Raw genomic sequence first — 24,400 nt, 5'->3', positions numbered from 1 at the left:
ATTTTTCAGGATACTGAAGGAATTAAGAGAGGGAGACAACATTAAGATACCCGAGGTACTAAGAAGAGGACAGACTGAAATCAGTTATTTGGATTTGAAATAAAAACACTGTAGTCTGAAGAAATACAGAAAGTTTGAGTGAGACATGAGTTACATTTGTAGGTAAGAGAAAGATCAGTAAGTTAAAAAAAAAAAGAGCATCCTAGATGCTTGTCAAAAGGCTCGTCACAAAGTGATTTCTACTGAGGATGATGATGAAGAGAAAGTTGAGTTAGAAGCAGTGGAAACTTGGAGTATTTACTAAGGACTAGGAAAATGACCAGAGACCACATATGGTTGACAATTAGTACTAGGACTCTCCCAAGTCTGAAAACTGGTAATAGGTATAAAACAATGGGGGTATTATATCTCCAGGGAGCATTCAGACGTATGGATTAATATCAGAAAAAGTGGTTTCTAGAGTTGAGCTAAGGATGTGCAGTGAAGAAATGGTACAAGAGAGAAGAGATGATGTGTATGATCAGGGGTGCTCTCCAAATGATATGTTACATTTCAACATATCAAGCAAGCAAGCAAACAAACAGACAGATAAGCAAACAGAAAAACAACTCGAACATAAGACCCAGCAGTAGGCTGCCCTCTTCTGCTTTCCTTTCAGCTGCTCTTAGAAGACAGACTAGAGAGTAAGCCACAAAGTGAAACAAAGACTGGATGTTAACAATGTAGCAATGTAGGCTCAGCAATCCAGCAAGGCTACCACCATGTTGACGCACAACTGGGGCTAGGATTATATGGGAAATCTCTACATTTGCCCTTCAATTTTTCTGTGGATCTAAAAATGATCAAAATTATAAATCATACACATATAGTATGCCAATACCATAAACATGTAAATCATGTACAATACATGATTATATAGCAAAAAATTCCCAAACCATATTTTCTTCAAAGTTGCTTGCTTTGTTCAAGTCCTCTGATCCATAACATTATGTCAAGCAATTATGAACTGCACTTTGCACTTTTGAACATGTTTCAAGTGTGAGCAGTAAGTAGACGAAGCAGGTTTCAGAAAGGAAGGGGAGGCTCCATTGCAATCGGCCCCTCAGTGATTTCTCAGCCTGGGGAAGTTGCGCGGTGGCACTCTATGCATAACTCACTTCTGTTTATTCTGATTAATGGAAAAGATTTCTGTTTCTACATGGCTTTTTTTTTTGAACAAGGTGAAGTTGAAATATATGAAAAGATTTTGATATAGATCGAACCATCAGCATTAAGGGAGAAAAAAAAAGATATGTAGGAAAAGGATAGTACATTCCAAAAATATTTCTCCAGGCTCTCAAGAGGGAGACAAGGGCTCACACCACGTTTCTTTTCTTTCTTTTTTTCTTTTTTGGCATCAAAGGTGTATATTTTCCATGCTAAACTATTTTTCAATTCTCTGTGGACAGCAGTTGGGTGGTCTCTAATTTAATTCTATCCTGACATGATCTGAATTTACAATGGACTCCAGGGTTAAGGCCTTTATCTCACAAGACTGACCTCAGTTCTGACACCAATCTCCACTACTGGGTCCCAGGTAACATGATTTGGCTTAATGATTTTTTTCCTTAAGAGTTCATAAAATCCAGGGAAAGATTTTGTCTACCTTTACTGGTGATTAGGAAGCACACAAATGACTGGGGTTAGCCGAGGGAAGAGGAGGCACACAGGCCAGGAGTTACTGACTCCATGTAGCTGACACGTCCCACCCTCCCCTCACATGGATGGATTCTCCAATTTTGTAGTCTTCCGACCCCTTTGATTAGGATTATAGTGGAAGTTCTGTCCCATTGGTACTATTGATAAATCACTGGCCCTTGATGATCAATATTAAGATCCATCTCGAAATGTATAGGAGTCCATTAATAAAGTTTCCCCTGCAGCACAAACTTATATATAATAAAAAGAGACTGTTGTGAATAACACTATGTATTCCTCTCATCCTGAGAGACATAATACTATACCAAGGACTTCAGAGTCTACGGCAGGAACTGTGGGCTGATGTGTATTTCTTAGGATGTTTCATTGATTGACCAATCTATATAGATATTGCCCGTGAAGTCTTCATGCTCTCCCAGGTGGACTTCCTGAGCAAGATTTAAGTGTTTTTTCCTGTGTGACCATGTGACTTGATGTTGAGGGTGTGCAGATTGGGCAGGCTCTTACTGTGAGCTGGTGCCTTTTCTAGCTTCAGTGTCTGTCAGCTGCAGGGTTGGAGGCTTTTTGGAAGGTTGCTCACTGAATATCTCCCTGCCCTTTCTCTGTATGATCAGAGACCCTCAGGCTTCACAAATGCTTACTTTCCCCGAGCCTTTTATTGTTATGATCTCAGAGAAGTTACGGGGGTTCAAAGGGTAGGCAAATTGGTTCTTAGATGTTTGCTCTGCTAATTCTAGGTATGGTGCCCATCATGTATGATAGACGTCCCCTGTAACTCAAATGCGCTTCCATGAAGATGTAGTCTGGCATGGTGAAATGACCCAGCCTCATGTTTTCTCCTGTATGTAGTTAGAAAGAATTCATTTCTTATTCCTGTCAATTTCCATGTAAGGCTTTTGAAGCTTGAACAAGACAGAGTGTGGTGGTTAAAATGAAAATGGCCTCCACAGACTCATATGTTTGTATGTGTTGTTCCCAGTTGATGAAGTGTTGGGAAAGGATTAGGATGTGTAGCCTTACTGGAGAAGATGTGTCCCTGGGAGTGGGTTTGAATGTGCCCATGCTAGGACCAGTGCCTCTCTGCCCATTACCTGCAGAGTAGGATATAAAGCTCTTAGCTCCTGCTCTAGCACCGTGCCTGCCTGCTTTCCATCAGGATCATGGACTAACTCTCTAAAACTATAAGCAAGTCCCAATGAAATGCTTTCTCTTCTAAGAGCTGCCTTGGCCATGGTGCCTTTCACAGGGACACTACACTGACACACAATGGGAATGTGGGAATGAAAGAATGTTGGATGTTACATATGTGCTAAACTCAGTTCAAAATTTTTTTTTCTGGTGTTGAAGATTCTAAGAGACATGCTTTTGTGGTCATAGTAACAGAGAATTTTTTTTCCTCTGTCCCTAAAAATGTTGGTTACAAACGATTTTTATAGTGGGAGTGGAAGGCCAGTCTTGTGTTAATATATTTTCTGAGCTATGCTGTGGAAAAAAAATAGGATCACATTTATGGTTATGGCTTATTTTTTTTTCATGAGAACAAACAAACGATCACTACATCAAGGGAAATTTCAAATACCTCAAGCAAAATTATAGTGTCATGTTGTCCAAGTGAGAACTATGGTAGCCAGAGCTGATGTTTGTAGAAATGTCAGAGTCTGCCTTCATTTGAATCGTTATTTCTTTATTTTGAGAAAAGCTGTGGCAGGTTTTGTCCTTAACAGTTAGCTTTATACAACGGTGGCTTTGTTTACTTGTATTTCATGTGCATTGGTGTTTTACCTGCACACGTCTGTGTGATGGTGTCAGACCCCCTGAAACTGGAGTTACCAATGGTTGTGAGCAGCGATGTAGGTGCTGGGAATTGAACCTGGGTCCTGTGGCACAGCAGCCAGTGCTCTTAACTGCTGAGCCACCTCTTGAGCTCCATGTAGCTGGCTGGCTTCTACATGACCACTTGGTACTCACCAAAGCTCTTTGTTAATGCAGACTTGCCTAATCCAAGGCAGATGATGATGATGATGATGATGATGATGATGATGATGATGATTCTCATATAGAAGAGACTGAGGAATAGAAAATTTGTGTCACCCAGGATAATAACAAATATTTATGAAATAATGTGTGTCTATGAATAAAAGCTTGGCATCTAACAGATTTTTAGTCATTTAAACTTTACTGTAAAGTTCAAGGGTTAGTTATTATGGAAGTCAATATGACTTCTGTAAAATCACAGAGAAAATGAGAATGCATTTAAATATTTCAAATAAATATTTAAATAAGAATTAAATGTATTTAAATAAGAATATATTTAAAATAGTAAATTTTTTTTGCATTATACTCCTAATTTTACTTTTATATGAACTATTTTGAAGCACCACAGAAATCATGGCTTAGAGTGTGTTTTAAACAATAACAAACTCATAACTATTAAAGAACAATAAAGGGGAGACCACATATAATAAGCATTCGTAGCTGTGGTGGTTAGTTAGTGTTCTTTGTTAGATGATAGAATGTAGAGCCAACTGACTGATGAGTCTCTGGGCACAGTGCTAGGGGTTATCCTGACTGACCTGAGGGGGGAAGCCCTGCTTGTGGTGGGTTACACCATTCTCTGGCTATGGTTCTGGGCTGTATAAATGGAAGGGAATTAGCAGCAAGCATGCATCTATTCCTTTTTGTTTCTGATCATGATTATGATGTGACCAGCTGCTGCAAGTTCACGCTGCCTTGAATTCCCCTCATGATTAACCCGTCCTTGAGCTGTGAGTTAAGATAAACTCCTCTCTGAGTTGCTTTTGTCAGAAAATTTTTGTCACAGAGACTAGAAAAGGACAGAAGTCCGCACAGAGTAGAGGGGCCTTGCTATGATAGAGCTGACCATGTGGTTCTTAAGTCTTGGAGACATCTGTGGCTGAAATGTAGAAGAGTTTGGTATTATGGGCTAGAAATATTTTAGTGCGTTAGAGGCAGAGATTAACGGGCCAATCCTGGAATTACCTTGGAAGATACTAATGCTGAGAGAATACATAATGGAGGCTTGGCTCATGAGGTTTCAAAAAAGAACATGGATTCTAATCAGAAACTGTAATAGGGGCTATTTATGTGATAGTTTAGATAAGAATATGGCTTTAATCTGCCCCTATCTTGAGAGCATGAATGAAGCCAAATTTAAAGATAATGGATTAACTTCTTTGGCACAGGAAATTTCAAGACAGGAGAATAATAGTCATTTAGTGTTGAGAAAGTAACTGTAATTGTTAAAGAAAACAGTACCACAGAACATAAATTTCTTGTGCTTCACTGAAACACTAGGAAATGTGCCCTGAAGGTAAGATCCCACCCACTGGAGGCTTCCCATCAAGAAGACCCAACTTCATCTAAAGGAAGAAAGCCTAGATGCGAGGGTTCCCTATTTCAGTGAGCACAACTGCTTAGCAAAGTATGTCCCCATATTTAAAATATAGAAGCTGCTACAGTTGTTGCCTAAGAGAGGAGCCTTCATCTTGATAGTGATGTCTGTATGATACTAGTTTAGAAGGCATGGAAGTGGCATGAAAACTATGGAGCTATGTGTGACGCTGTCCTTGAAAAGAGACTCTGAGAGACCATTGCATGAAGCACTGAAGGTGAAGCTCAAGTTGCATTGAGATTCTGGAATATCGGAGATGGCAGAACTCTGAGACATCCATCAAGGAAAGCTTTGGGCATGGAGTTTAGCTGGCTCAGGAGAGATGGATGTATGAGTAGGGCTGGACAGGTGAGGCTATCCACATTGGGAACTGGACTTTTCAAGTGTTGGAATTGTTGAAGACTATGTAGACTTGTAAAGTTGGTCATAATTCATCTTATACTGTGGTAATGATCCTGTGGGGACAAAGGTAGAAAGTTATGGTTTCAGAGTGATGTGTTTATGTGTCAAGATGACAAAGGGTAGAGTTATGACAGAGTCTAGAGTCTCCTGTGAGATGGTCCTCTGGCATGTCTTTGCTGGAGATTATCTTGATTGCTTTAGGTAAGCTGGGAAGACTTATCACTGTGGGTGCTTCCATTCCCCCCAGCTGGGGACCTGAAATATAAATATAAATATAGTATATATAAATATGTATATATATATGAAATATGTGTATGTGTGTGTATGCAACCATGCATCCAATTCCTCTCTGCTTCTGACTGTGAATACAATATGATCAGTTGCTTCAAGCTCCTGCCGCCTTGACTGCCCCATCATGATGGACTGTCTTAAGTTGTTTTTGTCATAGTATTTTATTGTAGGAACAGGAAAAGAAACAAAGGCAAAGACAATGCTTTTGGAAAACACTGTTACTTTTAAGATGTTACATTTTTGCTCATTTCATAGAGGAGGAAACTGGGACACACAGAAGTTACAACAGCCAGGATAAGAATACTCCAGGATTTTGTGGATGTTAACATGAGACAATGTATGGCAAGCTACGCCATGACTTATGGAACAAATGCACCTTAAGAATGTGTGCATAGGACTCTTCTTTAAAGTAATCTTGGGTGATCTTTGAAATGATTGGCTACTCTCTTGACCCAGAAAACCTTACAATATCATGAGTATCAAGAGTTCAAATTTTCATGTTCACTTTAAGAGCACCTTTAAAACAAGGTGTGCATACTTAAAAAGCCACTGAAAGATATCACTTTAAGGACACAGTGTGTGCCATTCTGCTGATATAATATCGGAGCAGGTAGGTGAGCCCAAGCTAAACTGTGGGGCTGGGTGTAGGGTTGAAGGACCCCCAAAGAGTACTGAATTTTTTATCCATGCTTACAAATGTGGAGAATAATATTGATCTTAAAGGCTTGGATGCTGGGTCCTTAGTCAGCGCACATCTCCAAGTGAAGCAAAGACTTGGAATGCACTGCTGGATTACAGCACTCACAGTCAGGGTACCCAACACAGGAGCTGCGCTGCCACACTGGAGTGACCTCTCTGAAAAGGAATCAGTTCTTCCTGGAGAAGAAGAGGCTGTGCAGGAGAAAAAGATAACCTCAGAGGAAACTGGAGAAGCAAAAAGAAAGCACAGGAATAACCTTAGCCAAAAACAGTGCAGATAAAAATAGGTGCTAACTCAGTACTATGATTCCAGTACTCAGGAGCCTGATGCAGAAGGATTGCCATGAGTTTAAGACCAGCCTGGACTACATAGTGAGTTTCAGGCTAGCTGAGCTATAATGTGATATCCTATCTTAAAAAAAAAAAAAAAAAAGAAAAAAGAAAGGAGAAAATGTGCATAAAATAAAACATAAAATTATTCATATTTGTTTGGAATGTGATTTGTGGAACAGTTTTTTGTAAGCTGTGTAATCACTCTCTAAATTATGTTTGGAATGGACTTGAATTTTTTTTTGCATGCAGTGCTTTCTGTCTTATGAGATGACTGCATTTAAAATCAGGAGTATTCACTCTGGGGTCATGAAGGGCAGTGCAGCATCTATGGGTAGGTAACTACCATCCATTCTAAATCTCCCTCCTCGCTGTTTATTAATGACCCCCCAATTAGCTCTTCAACTTGTTCTTTTACGGCATTAACAAAGAAGAATCTGGCAGCTTTTGTCACAATTCAGCTTTTTTCCCCTTCTACAGTAAACTTTTTCATAATAGTTTCTAGCAATCAAATGAAGTGCCAGTCAGACCCCAGCGCTTTCTTTAAGGTTGATCGTTTAGAAACAGTGGCCTCCATGTTTCACATTCACGTACGAATAGGAGATATTGGCTTAAGTGCCTTATCTCATGACATGAAGTGCATTATCTCATGAGGAGTGGCCAGCCCGCCTCTTATGCTCCTGCACAAGGCCTTGTGCCTTCATTTACCCACACCTGCAGCTTTCCTACGATGCTGTTGTTTACTCACTTGGTTTGCTCACAATTCACTTGCTGTTTGTTGCAGATGATTTGATGAGTGACTAACTTATAATATCGAATGCTCTCTTTTCTCTCCTCGCTTCTTTCTCTTTTTAAACTGTGGTGATTTCTGTCTGTGCAGCTCAGGCTGGCATTGAATTCCCAATCCTTTTGACTCAGCTTCCTGAGTGCTAGATTACAGGCACGAGTCACTACACCCAACTTCTCATTTTGGCTCCTCCCTGTTCTGAGTAGCCTCTTGCTTCTAGTCCAGACTCTCCCCTTTCCATAAATCCTGCATAGACCATTTCAGCTTCAGGTGACCTCTCCACTTTGAAAACCTACATAAACACCACACCACATGATCCAACTGTCAGTTACAGCAGTGGCTTGGTTTTTGTCAGACTATATTTAAACCATTGTTAATTACCACAGATTTGTTTTCTTACCCCAACCTGTGACAGTTCTTCAGTGTCACAAAATGGTTTGTACTCCTAGAGTTGTAGCTTCTTAGTAGTTACAGATTTCCATATGGCCAGAAATTTCAGCTCTCAATGAAAAAGAACATTAAATCACAGCATGGAGAACAGCATGAGTTCTGAAAACTTACGTTGTGTTATGTATGATGGAAGGCTTGCTGCTCACCAAGAAAATGCAAAACCATGCTGAAAAAGGCAGAGCAAGCATGTTTTAGAAGACTGGGAATATTTTGTGGATATTAAACTTCTGACTGCAGAGAGCCAGAATGTACTCAGGGGAGTCTCTAGTTAGCTGATAACCAATTGGTCCAGATGGGGAGGAGAAAGCATCCGCTCCTAAAAGGAAGCTTATTGAAAATGTTTTGCTCCAGAGTGTTGTTTTACACCCAACAAAAAAACAAAATTCAGTGTACCTGGAGAACATCCCGAAGGAATATTTAAGATGTCAGAATCTTTGAAAAAAGCAGCAAGCAGCTTGGGTTTATTTGGAAGCACCCACTCATCTGCTCTTTCAATTAACCCTGAGTGCAGAAGGATTGCTGATTTGAAATGTGTCCATCTGACTCTCTGGACACATACAGTACTGGCTACCCATCTGTGGAAAGCGTAAGCGTGTTGTCTAACATTCTCAAACATATATGTAGCTTCCTAGGATTTAATTACCTTATCTATATAAAATGAGAACACTAGCTATAACAAGATTTTTGACGTAGTTTCTACCTATCTAATTACATACATGGTATATTTGCAAAGTTCTGAAAAATTAAGAACAGAAAAGCATTCCTCGTAGTGGAGTGACAGGAGGGTTTTGACAACAATGGCATGTGAGTTGGCCTTTGCTACATTAGCTTTGGTCATGACTGTGACAGTGATTATGTTCTTTCGAGAAGGCATTGGAATGGCGTTGTCTGTGAAGACCCTCAAATTATTTGTAAAATTTTGAGTAAGTGCAAGTTTGTATTTTTTTTTTTTTTTTTTTTTTTTTGCAGTGAAAGGCGTCATTGTTTTGACTTAGTCATCCATGACCCTAGAAATATGACATGGTTTGGAGACCAGGACATGTGCCTCCTCCATAGAGACCAGAACATATGCCTCCTTTACATCTGCAAATGCTCTGGTTTGGGGGGGTGGGTGGAGGGAAGAAGCAACAGTGGGGAACAGAGCTGTGAAGAGATAAAAATTGGAAGCTAAGGATGGAGGGGCATCGAGAATCGAGGATCGGGGGATATAGGGAGGGTCATCTTGTCCTTGAGAACCAGAGTGTTTGCCTTTAAATCTTGGACCTGTGCCCAGAGATGACTTCTGTAACTTCCTTGAGATCAAAGGGTTTGCTATATAGATTTTTCCATGTGTGTTTTAAGCTTTCTTTTTGTCTGTCTGTCTGTCTGTCTGTCTGTCTGTCTGCCTGCCTGCCTGCCTGCCTGTTTATCTTTGTTTTTTTTTTTTTTTGAGACAGGGTTTCTCTGTGCTATTCTGGAATTCACTCTGTAGACCAGTCTAATTTTGAACTCATGAAGATCTACCTGCCTCCCAGTGCTGAGATCAAAGGCTTGTGCCACCATTGCCTGGCCCTTAAGCTTCCTTTTTAAATGAGGGACTTCTTAAAAGTTTTTACTTGTTTATTTGATGTAGTATAAATTTGTTGAGGTCCTGTCAGTAGTCACTGGCTACCTCTGGTGACTGGAGCAGACAAGCATGTTCTGTGCTCACAGCAGCCTGGGAAAGAGACATCAGTTTCCCAGTGAGAGCTGCAGCTTGCAGAAGTTAAAATGACTTTACAAGCTATGTGTTGAAGAAACAGCACTATAATTATGAGGTTGACTCTCAAGCCCAGGCCACTGTAGAACATAGTACAAGTTTGAGTGATGCTTTGAGGAAGGAGAAACCTACTTTTATTTAGGAATGGTTTATGTATACATCAATGTACATCTGGGAGAAATACAATACCAATATTAAATAATAGTCATTAAGTAATAGAGTATATTTCCAATTAATTTTTATATGATGACATATTTAGATGGCAGGAGAGTTACTCCAGTGTTATTGTGCTTCTGTTTTCATTATTACCCACAAGATACACATTAAACTATTTTATTTTTAATTATGAATATATGTGTGAGTATGTGAGCCTTTGTACGAATATGCAGAGAGGCTGGAGGGGCCCTGTCTGATCCCTCAAAGCTCTAATTACAGGCATCTGTGAGCTGCCCAGTGTGAGTGCTGGGAACCAGACTTTGGTCATCCACAGGAGCGGTATATGGTTTTAACTTCTGAGCTATCCTTCTAGCCCAAGACACCATTTTAAAACATGTTCTAAGTTAAGTGCCCTTATTGCAAACAAGATAATATTTTTTCTCATCTTTTCTACTCTTTATCTTTTTTCCAACTTCTATAATTTTTTGTAGTTTGCAAAAGATATTGATTGCTTCCTGTGCTGGAATCTCCTTTAAAGGAGATAAAAAAAAACTCATATTTTTTTCTACTAAGTTTTCATGAAAAACAAAGCAAAACAAAACCAAACAAAACGGGTGACTGTTGTAGCTAAGGACCAATATCCATGCAAGCTGATTTAGAAAACAGTAACACTAAACATCAGATCATGACTTCAGATTGCTTTCACATATTGCTGCGTCACTGCTGTTACAAGCATCATATAACCTGATTTTCATATATATTTTTTCATGCATATATATTAAAAATTAAGTTATATGATATGCATATATCATATAACTTAATTTTTATATAATTTTAACCATATATATGATCTATCTATCTATCTATCTATCTATCTATCATCTATCATGTTTTTACTGAGTACCAGGTATTTTTACAAAAATGTTTTGGAATAAAAAGAACAATAAAACCAACAAAACCAAAACAAGAACTTTAAATAAAAGCCCCAATGGCTAAGTAAGGGAGACTTTAAAGCATTATAAATTTATGTATTTCTATCTAGATGTTTCATATACGTATTGATAGGTCCCACTGAGCTTTGTTGTCCCTGGCCAATACTTAGCTTTTCCTTTTATTTAAAAAAAACTTTTCAAGAAATGGTTCAGTAGGATTTGTGGTCTGAGTCATAAATAATTTTGTTATCTATGAAGCAAAGACATTTGTCAAAATAAGGTTCTTTACATTTTAGGTTTATTCAAGTAATTTCAAATATTCTCAAGAAATTACAAGACAAAATATTTGTATTCTTTTCTTACAAAAATATGTACTCTCATTATCAAGGTATTTTACCTTGACTAGCTAGCTAGTATACAGGGCATAATTGATGAAATATGTCTTCATAAGACCCCGCAACACTGAAGTGGTGGCGCTACTGGGACAGAGTATAGAGGAAGTATAAGGTTTTCTTTTGGAGGCAGGGTCTCATGTAGTCTCGGATAGCCTCAAACTATCAATTTAACTAAAGATAATTTTAATGTTCTGATCATCCTGCCTTTGTGAAGTTCTGCGATTGCAGGCTTGTGTACCACACCACTTATGTGGTGAATACAGTTAAACTCAGTGCTTGATACATGCTAAGCATGCACACCCTGCTAACTAAGATACTTCCCCAGACTAGGATAGTTTTTTAAAATTTAATATATCTTTTAGAAAAGATATTTGCCAAAAAGCCTTATGCTTTTAGCTAACCATCTCCATCCTCCCCTACCCCTGCTAACCACCATGTGCCTCTTAGGCCAGAGAAGGAAACCTTTTCTGAATGTTTTTATGGGTAAAAATTATTTTTTTTTCATAAAAACTGAGAGGCTGATTCTAAAATTTATGTGGAAAAACAAAAAACTCAAAATAATTGAAACACCTTTGCAAAACAACAGTAAAGCTGAAGAGTCAACGTTTGATTTCAAGACTAATAAAGCTATAATAATCAGTAACATGGCATTTGCATGATGATACATAGATCAAAGGACTGGAGTTAAGAATGTATCTACACAGATTTAGTTAAATGCTTTACAACAAAAGTACAAAGGCAATTCACTGGTGATTTTTCAATCAATGATACTGGATAAAGAGACATTTACAATGCAAAACACCCAAACTTCCACTCATATCCTATAACTTTCAGAAAGAAGCAACTTGACTGTATTTTCAGTTAATAGTAACTTCCTGAAATTTATCCTGAAGATACTTGAGGGTCTTATTAAGTATACTGAAGATCTTTACTTAGATGGAATGCTGTTAATTGTGTATAAAATAGAAAAATGGAAGTGTGTGTATGTGAATGTGTGTATGTGTACGTGAATGTGTATGTGTGGGTGTGTGTATGTGAGTGTGTGTATATGTGTATGTGAGTGTGTGTATATGTGTATGTGTGTGTATGTGAATGTGGATGTGTGTAAAACATTTGAGGAATTAAGATATATCCAGCAACTTCCAGGCATGGTGGTACACTCCTTTAGTTCTAGTACTAAGGGAGCAGAGACAGATTTCCAGCCAGGGCTACAGAATAAGATTATATTTCAGCATCATTTATCTATATTCCAGCTGTGCACACTCCACCTCATTATCCTAAGAAATATTTTGACTACATAAGTATAAACTGTTCTGGTTTGACTGCTCCTTAGTCTCAGATATTAACTTTCTTTCTTTCTTTCTTTCTTTCTTTCTTTCTTTCTTTCTTTTCTTTCTTTTTAAAGATTTATTTATTTTATGTATGTGAGTACACTGTCATTGTCTTCAGACACGCTAGAAGAGGGCATCAGATCCCATTACAAATGGTTGTGAGCCACCATGTGGTTGCTGGGAATTGAACTCAGGACCTCTGGCAGAGCAGTCAGTGCTCTTAACCGCTGAGCCAACTCTCCAGCACCCATTAACTTTATTTCTTGCATCTAAGATTTTTTTGGTGAGGTAGTGCTTTCACTTTTCAATCATCATAGTTTCTGTTGTATTTTCTGTCTTAATATCTGATTACTTATTTTCAGGATAGTCTTATTTCACTTTTAATCACTCTACAGATCTGACAGGTCACTTCCTGCTTTGTTAAGAAGCAGCATTGAATCCTTTGCTGCTTCTGAATTTGCACATTCAGTTATTCATGAATAGGGCTTGAATAACCTACTTCCTCAGAACCTTCCTCTTGATTTTCTCAGTTTTAAAATTGAGCTGATGATCGGAAGAAGAAAGAAGACCCATAGGGAGCCAGAAACACAGACATGTCGTAGTCTAAACCTCACAAGTGTGAGAGCATTGGCCTGCCTTTGTGCTCTAGCGTTCTTATTTTAGACTCAGGTCACACACCTTGTTGTGTTAGCTTTCTCGGTATAGAGTAAAATACAGTTAAAATGGGAATAGGGCTTAAAAAAATCAAAGCACTATGGCTTAAGAAATGGCTCAATTTACGCGTACTGATTACTCTCGCAGAGAACTGGGGAGTTCCATGGTGACAAACATTGGTTGTTTTCATGTTTGGCCTCTCCATCAGCTTTGTGAACACATTATCTTCCACCTGACCTGAAGGTTGCATCTGCCCAAGGCTCTTTCTGGAGTCATTTCCTATTCTTCTTTGACAGCCATTGCCATTCTGTGGCTTCAGGACACGTGGCTCTCACAGTCATGGCTCTTGGGCTAAAACGTCAACCCTTATTTCTCATTGAATCCTTAAAAGTCTACTTGGATATTTCAAAAACAACTCCGTCTCAATATACTAGAAGACACATTTGAGACTGCTTTTTCATCTACAACCACCTTCAGCTTTGTCCCACATTTGTTGATTGATTCATTTGATTGATTCATTCACTGATTTGCTCTGTTTATCCATCAATTCAACAAATACATATGTATGTATGTATGTATGTATGTATGTATATGGTGACTTAGACGTATTTCACTAGGAGAAGAGAACAGATAAGACAATGTTTCTAGTTCTCTTGGAGCTTATATTGTAGTAGATGAAGACACTGAGTAGAAACAAACAGACAAACAAACCAAACCACTTCATGTAATGACCAAGTGCACCTAGAAGATAAGTTGGATGAAGTGATAAATATTCAGGCCAGGAAAATCTGCCTAAAGGATTAATATTTTGGATGAGAAACAAATGACAGCAAGGAACCATATATGAATAGGTCTATGGGAAGAGCATTCCCGAAGAGGAGCAACTTGTAGAGAGGCCCTGATCTCCAGATGTTGGGTTTGAATGGATTGAGTGGAACAGGAGTGAGATCAGGAGTATAATTAGGGCTTCTGCATATATGCATGTATGTATCTGTCTCTGTCTGTCTGTGCATGCATGGATGTATGCATTCATGTATGTGCATTTCCATTCTCTCTCCCCTGCTTTCCCTATACCTGATTCCCCCTTCCCATCCTCTCTCCTGCCCAGTTGACTCCCTCTATCCCCTTCAACATCTGAAGTTTTCCTTTTATAAAACTGGCATTCCTCAATGGTATGTGCGAAGTAGATTCCTTTAGAGAAGAAGGAATCCTGCAGATGCTCCTTAACGACCTATAGGAGGCATCAGGGAAGGACAGGCGCATACAATGTAGCCTCTGCCTTTGGGGAAATATGTTTAAAAACACAGTCATACAAAAATAGTCTTTACAACCAGAAAAGAAAGCTAATCGTGTCATGAATGCCCCCTGCGTATGTGATAAACGCATTCTGTTTTCATTGGAGCCCTTTGCTCAGAAAACAGCACTATCAAAACATTTCAAAACCAAGGCTACAGATAAAATGCTGAGCACACAGACCTCGAACAAAGACTGGTGAGTGATTGTATACTGGTTCTCCATAATCGCCGCTTTCTAGTTAATCTTGAGTAATTGAAACATATATATGTTTCCCCTTGGGGGGAGTGCATATTGGAAACATTTAAACTCTTATGGTCATGCTGTGCTTTTCCCAGATAATTGGAACCATGCCCAGGAATCCACCTCGTCACCCTTTCCCCACACCGTTTGTCGGTTGTTTAACCTAGCATAATCTGGTTTTTTTCCTAGCGATCAAAATGATAGTGTGAATTGATGTACAGGGAACTAAAACAAAAAGAGCAGAGGCTCTGTTTTTAAGAATGTTCTCCCATTATTAGTATTATCTGCTATAAATTGAGTCTTATTGTTGCGTTAGTACAGGCTAGTCTACCATTAAGAAAACACGAAAGGTATTGAAAACTAAGGGCTCTGTTTTGTGAAACTGAAGACATACTGCCCCAAATTAGAATTTCATGATGCATTCCCAGGGTTTCAGGCTTATGCACACACAGCCTTCATCCTTTATCTCAGCTCGTGACTAAGACATTGAATATATTGTTCAGATCGATCCTGGGCTGAAGCCTGGCATTGTTGGAGAAAGAGACTAGTTCATGTGACCGCATTTGGAGCTAAAAAGAACATGGGGGATGTAGCAAAAGACTGCGATTTTCTATGAGAACGCATCTCAAAATCATAACACGAGATTGTGCCTCATCGGTCTTCAAGCAAAATAGATTACCATTGTAAACAAGTTGCAGCAGGCACACTTTCTCCAGGCCTTTAAAAAACGCCTCACTATCCAGTGCCTCAAAAACCTGTTCTATGGAGGAGTACAGCTTAGAATCAGTGTTAGAATTTCCTTCACACCCAGACTCACAAACCTTCTCTCCCCGTGTGGTGCATTACTTTTGTGATAACCCTCTCTGAGCTTTTCATGCACTCGTACTGAACAGCAGGGAGGTAAACACGATCCTTTAAGCTCTGCATCACCTGTGAAGATTCACTTGAGAATTGTGACGCCTGATGCTGGCTGATGTGATGTCGATCACACCAGTGGTCAAGTGCACAAAAACGTTCACGCTGCTGCCTCTGCTCTCCACTTACACCTGGTCTTCCTGCTAGGGACAGACATCTTTTAACAGCACTGGGTTTGCTGCTAGAGGAACTCAGCTGCTGAGCAGGCTAACCCTATGGCTACGGACTGTAAGAAAGTGGGACACACGTCTGTCAGTTTTCACCGTATGGTTAGACACAGAGGGGTCCAGACCTGTGAGTCTCAGATTAAGTAGAGGACAGATTATAGACAGCTTCTCTCTGTCAACTCGGGTTTGATGGGTTTAACCAAATATTGCAAATGGTAAAGCATCCTTTTTACCCCCATCCTGTAAAGTTTGACTCCACAGGAAAACCCCCATCCTGTCAGTTTTCCTAAAATGCTAGGCAAATCTGAGCCCAGAGGTAGATATAGGTTAAGCCCAAATCGACATGCTTGCTGTGGTTATTTTGGGTGCTCATTTTGACTTCTACAGCTAACTCTCTCTCTTTCGGTAATTTATGTTGTAGTAGAAATACTATAACTGTGCAATTAATAACCAATGAAAATATATGCAAGCATTTTTATTTTTTTCAATTTAGTTCCATTTAATTTTTAATTCTAAGTTTTATTTTTATTTTATGTGTATGAATATTTTGCCCGCATACATGTACATGCAACATCAATGCTTGTAGAGGCCAGAAGAAGGCACTGAATCCCTGGGAACTAGAGTTAGATAAATGAGTTGCCATGTATGTGTGTATGTGCTGGGAACTGAACCCTGGTCCTCTGCAAGAGCAATAAGTATTCTTAATTACTGAGCCATCTCTCTAGCCAAACCAAACAATTATTTTACATTTATTTCATAATGAGTGTGCATGTGTTCTTGTGTTTGTATTTTTCTGTGTGTGTGTTCTTGCGTGTGTGTATGTGTGTGTGTGGGGGGGGGGAGGAAGAGAGAGGATAATTTGAAGGTGTAGGTTCTCTCCTGCCGTACGGGTTCCAGGATCAAGTTCAGGTCATCAGGCTTAGCAGTACTGAATCATCTTGCTGGCTTCAGAAATGTTTTTAGTCATTGACTTGAGGCAAGCATGACAAGTTCTCACCCTCAAGGGTGCCACACACCCCTATCAGCCTCACTCCATCTTGTTCTGTTTCTTCCTGTTTTACAGGTGAGCTGCTGGGGTTGTCTTGTTCTTTCTGACCTCTCACTGCCTCTCCCCTGAGACACAGCTTCAGCATCTCATGCTTCTTGCTCTTACCTCGTCACCTCTCCTGTGATGCAGGACAGAAGCTGTCAGTGTTAGCTTGTTACATGAACACGCTGTTTGTTTGCGTGTATCACAGGGAGCGCTCTTGACTTCACATTCTGCCCCAGACTCCTGCCATGCTTCTCTTGCTTACACACACACACACACACACACACACACACACACACACACAACCAAAAAACCAAAACAACAAAAAAACCTCCTTAAAAGTGTTGCTGATCAGTGGTCTCTAGTTCCTGGCTTTCTCCCACATCTCCACTGTGACTGACTGTTCTTACTAACTTCCTAAAGGGCCTGGAAGGTCTTCACCTTTCTCTTGGGACTTTAGCTCACCTCTCTTGAGTTTTCTCTCAGCCCTCCATCTCTGTTCCTGATTACCATACTGGGGGCCCAGCATCCTGAGCCTTTCTGCCTGAATGTAACAAGTTCCAAATATATATGTTTATCCAGCTCAGACTTCTCCCTGCATGACAGACCCCAGGAATGTAGCCCAGAGGCATTTCTATGCTAATTAGAAAAAGACTTTTTTTTTTTTTTTTTTTTGGCTGCAAGCACTTGACTGCCATCTTCTGGGGGAGTCTGCAGCATCCACACACACCAGATTAAACTGAATCAACTGCATTGGTACAACCCTCATCAGGAGCAGATAGATGTCGTGTGTGTGTGTGTGTGTGTGTGTGTGTGTGTGTGTGTGTGTGTGTGTGTGTACATGTACGCGCTCGCGTGTGTCCAGAAGTGAATTTAAATCAAAATTGAAAACCTCAGTGGTTTTACAACTTTCTGGAAGGACATCAGTTGGTTTCCTGCAGAGAGAGCAAGTAGGTGCCATCTAGTGGTGACCAAGGAAATCCACTTTGTGCTATGCAATTGTCAACAGTATATTTTTTATTAATTTAGCTGACAATTTGACACAACTGTATAATGTATACTAAACATATTCAATCCTTATGGCTCTCTTTTATCTCCTCATACACCTAAAGAAACTACTCTCCTCAGCCAGTCCTTGTGCTTTAATGTCTTCATTTTACATGTAGGTCTTGTGCATCTACCCTAGCTGCTGGGCTTCACGACTCCGTCAGCCATGCCCCTCCCCCAGCTTCTATGGACTTTCCTCTCTGCTTTTCCGTGATGCCCTAGGTCTTAGAGGGTGTGATACAGGTTTTTCATCTAGAGCCAAGCCTTCAATGGTCATTTATTCTCTGCATTTTGACCAGTTTTTCTACTGAAATTTATTAACAGGCGAAAATGTGGCCACAATCGAGACCCTACGAGCTTTCTCATAGTAATAACTAGGATAGTGCCAAGTCCTATTGGGTGCATTTCCCACAGACTATACCTGACTGGAAAATAAAGGGTTTTATTTTTTTTTAATTACTTTCTTCCCACTTCTTCACTGTTTGGGGTGGGGGTCGCGTATCAAACTCAGGGCCTTGTCTACGCTCAACATCCATACATCACTGAGCCAGGTCCTGGACCATTTCTAATATTAATATTTATTTTTTATTTGAGATCTGATTTTCTTTTTTCTTTTCCTGTTTGTGGGCCTTATACTTACCTTGAAATGCTAACAGTCCTGAAAGTTGAAAGGATAATGAAGTGAAGGCTCCATCTTCTGGAGAGTTCTATTCTGATACTAATGTCAGGTGGTAGAGTAAAGCTGTAGGAAAAACAAAGTGATCTCTCCAGGACAGATGCCCAAACCCTATGAACCCTTACTGTGTGTTTGCCAGCATCCAAAAGATGTGTTGTCTGAGCTAGCTCAGTATTTTGCAGAGAGCTAAATAATTATCATATGGAGAAACAAAGAAGAGGATAGAAATTCTGTCTGTACATCTTGACAGGAAAGACAATATTTCTGCTAGGTTGTGACTGTCACTCTAGCATTTGGGAAGCAAGGTCATTTCAGAACATTGGTGGCTTGAAGCAGAACTCCTTAGTCCTTGTTTTCACTCCCCTTGTTGGGGGAAGAGATGGGAACCGTTTGTCTGTTGATAGGGGGCGGGAACAGTGGTCAGATAAGCCAGGGCAGGTGACAAGAGTCCCAGGAAGGAGGTGACCTCTGAAAGTGGACATTCAGATTAGTCCCTGGACTTTCCACATACCAGGCCCCTGTCTGTTCAGCACTAGAAAGCAAGGGTTGAAACAATGGAATGAGACAAGGAAGCTGATGTATGTCAGCATAAAGAATTATTTTCCAATTAAAACTGGTTTTTAAGCCTTCAAATTAGAGGCCAAACCTTTAGTTCATCCTCAGTGAACAGATCCAGACAGAAGCCTCTGCCAGAGATTTGTTGACGTAATTAAGACTCCAAACTTCTTCCCACACTTCAGTTGTTCCTGCTCCACTTCTTGACCTTTCCCACATCTCTATACCCGCATGTCCTAGCATTTAAAGTGCAGACTTGTGCCTCCTCCACAAAGCCTGTGTTAGCTTTATCATATTACTGTGGCTTCTGAAGTCTATGCTAAAGTGCTTGATGAAGAGGGACCACATTCTAAAACAACCTTCCCACTGGCTTTGGCCCGTTTTATTAGTTGAATTTTCAATGTTTCTGGCAAAAAAAAAAAAAAAAAAAAAAATGCAGAAAAGCTGCCTCTCCTTGACTCAACTCTCCGTTGGCCCCAAGATGGCTGGCATTATTATATGTTTGATGGAACAGTTCTTTAGCTTGGAGACATGAAAATATCTTCTAAGATTTATTTACTATTATGACTATTGTAAAGGTTTGTTCTCATAGATATCTCTAGAAGTGGGTATCAAAATTGCTAGTACAGCAGTTGGGAAGTGTTGGCATGCCTCTGTAATTCCAGTACTTAGGAGGCTGAGGTAGGAGTTTGAGACCATCTTGGGCTACATAGCAAATTTTAGACCAGCTTGGACTGTATAGCCAGACGTTGCTTCAGAAAACATAGAATTAAAAAATTAAAACAAAACAAAAAAGACAAACAACTAATCAATCAAACAACCAACTAATCAAATAACCCCTCTATTTTTTGTTATTTATATAGTTTTTGAAAGAATTCTTTCTTTTGCCTACATAATATTTTTTGACTGCACGTAAATATTTTTGATGTAATACTTTGCCTATATTTTTCTTGAGAAAACTTCTACGTATACAAATTGATATGGTATTTTGAATAGTATATTGCTAAATCTAAAATAACACATTTAAAAAGAGTTGAGAAAATACTGTTTCTAAGTCACCTAGCTCCTGAAGTTGTGTTTGTGTAACAGCATTCCATCCTAATGGGATGGTGATGTTGAAAAAGGAGATGCCAGTAAGTAATCCAGTGTTAGTAAGGAGGCCTTGCGTGCACCCCAGATCTAAAGATATTAATAGCAGGGTGCCATGTTTTTGTTTGGTCTCTCATTCAGGCAGCCACGATTATTTCTTACCATTTGTTAGGCTTGATGGCTCAGGGACTTGGTACAGGACTTAACTGTTGTGTGGTAATTAGCCAATTTGCCATCCTTTAGAGCATCATCATTCTTAGTGGCTGCTGAGTTGTTTTGATAGCTGAGGAACAACATCAGTAATTTGATATTTACTTAAATAAGGCATTGTTGGCTTGATGTAATCCTGACATAAATACATGCATATCTCTGGGTTTTTGTTTGTTTGTTTGTTTTAGAATATGCGGAGTTTCTACATTGCAAAGGAAAAAAATTTACAGATTTCGATGAAGTTCGCCATGAGATTGAGGCAGAAACGGACCGAGTGACGGGAATGAATAAAGGCATCTCTTCTATACCCATTAACCTCCGAGTCTACTCTCCCCACGGTAAGGGCGACTTCCGAACGTGAATGATTCTCCTCAAACTTTCTTCACTAGACCAATTCACATTCATTGCAGAGTAAACAGCAAACAGTCTCTGGGATGTCTGTGCCCTGATGCCTGCTGTACAGTTGAAAGAGCTCAGACTGTCTAGAGAGACAGGGAGGGGCTGACAACATTGTAATTGACTTGGGAATTGAAAAAAGAATCCCTTTATTTTTTTTATTAAAAACTTTCAGAAGTCAGAGATTTCAAGGTGGGCAACTGAAAACTTCTTTTAAAATTATTACCATATTCAGTCTGTGCCAAAAACTTTTAGAGGTATGTGGCTGAATCCTTCCCAGCTGCTCTCCCCACAGTGCTTTTATATTTTATTTATTTCATTCCTGAGGAATCAAGTGTGATTTTTATCCCTAGACTGTCTGCATGAATTCCCATAAGGACTCAGTAACCACATGGAGGAGACAGTGGTCAGGTTGGACTGGAGTCACCTTGCCATTGACTGATTTACAGCACACTTGTTCCATTCAAAGCAACACAAACATGTCATAGCTCCCACAGAGGCAAAATGGCTAGCCCTCTGCAAATAGCATATAATGCTTTAGAAGGGAAGGGCTATTGCTACCCTGAAAGTTTTTAAACCCCTTGAAGGCAATGCACAAGACTGGCAGACAGCATATGCATTTATTGTTTGGTGTTTTAATTATAGCTGCCTAGTTATGACAGCTGGGTATGAAAGCTCTCTAAACAAACTGGTAGGCATGTAAATCAATGCCGTTCAGATTATGTTAAGATGAATGTCTAGCTTAGCACAATCATGTAAAAATAGAGAAAACTAGTGCACTCATTTTGTATCCAATGCTTTCCCTTCTCCACCCTTGTGATGGATTTATTCACAGACACAATATGTAAAGCTGAGCTGAGTGGTAGATGACGCCGTCACCTATGGTGTCTTTTAGATCACCTTGTGGTTGTCTTTTGGATGACGGGTATCGGTTAGACTCTCCCATTCTTTCCCCACAGTGTTAAATCTAACCCTAATCGACCTACCTGGAATAACGAAAGTGCCCGTGGGAGACCAGCCGCCAGATATTGAGTATCAGATCAGAGATATGATTATGCAGTTCATCACGAGGGAGAACTGTCTGATTTTGGCTGTCACACCAGCCAACACCGATCTCGCGAACTCAGATGCACTGAAGCTAGCCAAAGAAGTTGATCCTCAAGGTAAGTGTGTGACCATTCTGATGAAAAAGAATCATTGCAAGGATCTAAGAGTTTTGGTCACACGGCTAGGTGGGCCAAATTCTCATGACTTGATTTCATAAAATTCTGCAAGGTCAATGTTGGTAAATATCTTATAGTCCAGATGCTGATAGATGAATAACTAGGAAAAAACAGTCAAATACTACATAATTAAAAATAACATTAAATGAAAGACAGGAACATAGACACTGTCAAACCTCATGGAGCGCTTAGTTTTAAAGGTTAATAAGATAAACTGTAACAGAAGGATTGTGCTTACTTAGTCATTGTGGGAGTTTGCCAAATGTGCCGGTTAGAACACTTTCTATTGACTTTGTTCACTGTTCACTGAAAGCAGGACATATAAATAACCAAGTGCACAACAGGGTATTTAGTTTGTATTTATTTGATGTATATCTTAACATCAGAGACTTTTTTTCTTGTTATTATAGATCAGAACCCAGAAAAGTCTCTTCCTTTTGCTGGTGTTTACATTTTTCCTTTCTCTGAGCTGAGAAATGACCGTCTTCAGTTGCACACCCTGGTGCGTGCGTGTCTAAAGTAATGAAAGACTCTCGGAGATGTGCGCTCTCAACACGGAGATGTGTGGTCCTCAATTCTGGGACTTTCAGTTTTTGTTCTGGTTAATCCTCCCCTTTTATTTATTGTCTTTGTTTTTAATTCTTACTATTTCTTCTCTTCTCTGAACTGTTCCTCTTCTAATGTACACGCTTCAGTCTTCGTGCTTCACACTTGCATGATTTACTCAATTAGTTCTTCTCTAATTAATTTCTTATTGGTGATATTTCTGAGGTTCCAAGAGCATCTTCTTATTTTATGCATGTTATTTTTATGTCTTACACATAGCAGGTTGCTCTTGCTTTCCCGAGTGCAGTGATTAAGGATTTTAATTAGAACCTTTTCAAAAAAAATTTTTTTTAAATAAGCACTTAAGCATTGTATTCTGGTGGCCTTGGTCTCTGTCTTAGATGCTTTTGTCAAATATGTGATGACTTTCTGCCACCTGTTCCTTGCTGAGGGTGAAACACTGAAAAGCTGATGCATGTGCAGGATTGGAATCCATTGGTTAGTAAACTTTGCACACAGCAACTGGGCTGTGACCTGGTCACGTTTTCTTTTCTGATATTGACTCTGTTTACAGGTGATAGTAATTCATATTATTCTTGCTGTCACCCTCATGATTAACACAAATATAGTAAAAGAAAATACAATGACAAATTATATGTTCCCTGTGCTGTTGTTGGGTTATATGTTCCATGAATGTTTGTTAGGTCTAGTTAGGTTTTGGGTTTTACGATTTAGGATTGTTTAGATTTGCTATTTTCTTGTTGATCTTCTGTGTGATGTTCTCTTATGGAAAGGATGGCATTAAATAATATCTCCATCATTGTTAAATCATTTATTATTTTTCTTTATGTTAGTCTCTCCCCAGGGGAGGGTTGTTATGTTTTTAGATGCATTTCTAATAGTCATTTCTTCTTAATCTTTTATCATCATGTGATGTCCTTGAGAAACTTCTATTTTGTGTCATATTGGTAACCTTCCAGTTCTCATGTGGCTGATGTTTGAGTGGCATATCCTGTCCATTATTTAAATTCATTTGTTTTAGTTATTTTGAAACCAAATATGTCTATTGAAGACAGTACACAGTTGGATCACATATTTTATTTTATTTTTTTTAACAAATGTAGCTTCTTAATATATTAAACATGCTTTATTAGTCAGGGTTCCATAGAGTCCCAGAACTTATGGAATGTCTCTGTATAGTAAGAGAAATTATTGAACTGGCAGTCCAACTAACCCAACAACGGGCATCTGTGAATGGGAAGTCCAAGGATCCAGTAGTTGCTCAGACCCATGAGGCTAAGTGTTTCAGCTGGTCTTTTTTATAAGCCAGAATCCTGAAGAAGTGGGTTCCAATAGATGTGCTGCAAATAAGTACAAGCAGGCAGAGAAGAAGAAAGCCTTCCTTCTTCCACTGTCTGATGTCTTCAGGAATAATTTTTATTAGCCAGTTATTTTCATTTGTATGAGTCACAATTTCTTCATATATATTTTTATTATTGTTGAGTAGTATGTTTGGGCAGATTCTGTCCCCACCCCTATTCATGCCTCTCCTCAAACCCAAAAGTTTTATTTTTTTAAACAGATGTTGTTACTTGCTTGGTTAGCACTTTTCTTGAACCAACATTCTCTGCTGTATGCAGCCTCTCCAGTCTTGTTCAGTTCCCTTCCCAGATGCTAATAACTCTACAGCAATTTCCTTATATCAGAGTCAACAGCTCTCCCAGCGTTTACTGGA

At 39.3% G+C, this 24,400-nt stretch overlaps 1 protein-coding gene across 5 annotated transcripts in view; it reads left to right on the top strand.

Annotated features, from left to right (window-relative positions):
• Dnm3 (dynamin 3) overlaps positions 1 to 24,400 on the top strand; it is a 457,535-nt gene that overhangs the window by 97,873 nt on the left and 335,262 nt on the right. For all 5 annotated transcript variants that reach the window (XM_076941476.1, XM_034513132.2, XM_034513130.2 and 2 more), the window contains exons 3-4: positions 20,689 to 20,838; positions 21,856 to 22,059. In XM_076941476.1, coding sequence (XP_076797591.1) covers positions 20,689 to 20,838; positions 21,856 to 22,059 — 354 coding nt within the window. The remainder of the gene's footprint in view (positions 1 to 20,688; positions 20,839 to 21,855; positions 22,060 to 24,400) is intronic.

Source organism: Arvicanthis niloticus, chromosome 10, assembly GCF_011762505.2.
Source record: "Arvicanthis niloticus isolate mArvNil1 chromosome 10, mArvNil1.pat.X, whole genome shotgun sequence".
NCBI lineage: Eukaryota > Metazoa > Chordata > Mammalia > Rodentia > Muridae > Arvicanthis > Arvicanthis niloticus.
Note: the sequence above shows the minus strand (reverse complement) of the source record. Positions and strands in the feature narration are given on the sequence as shown.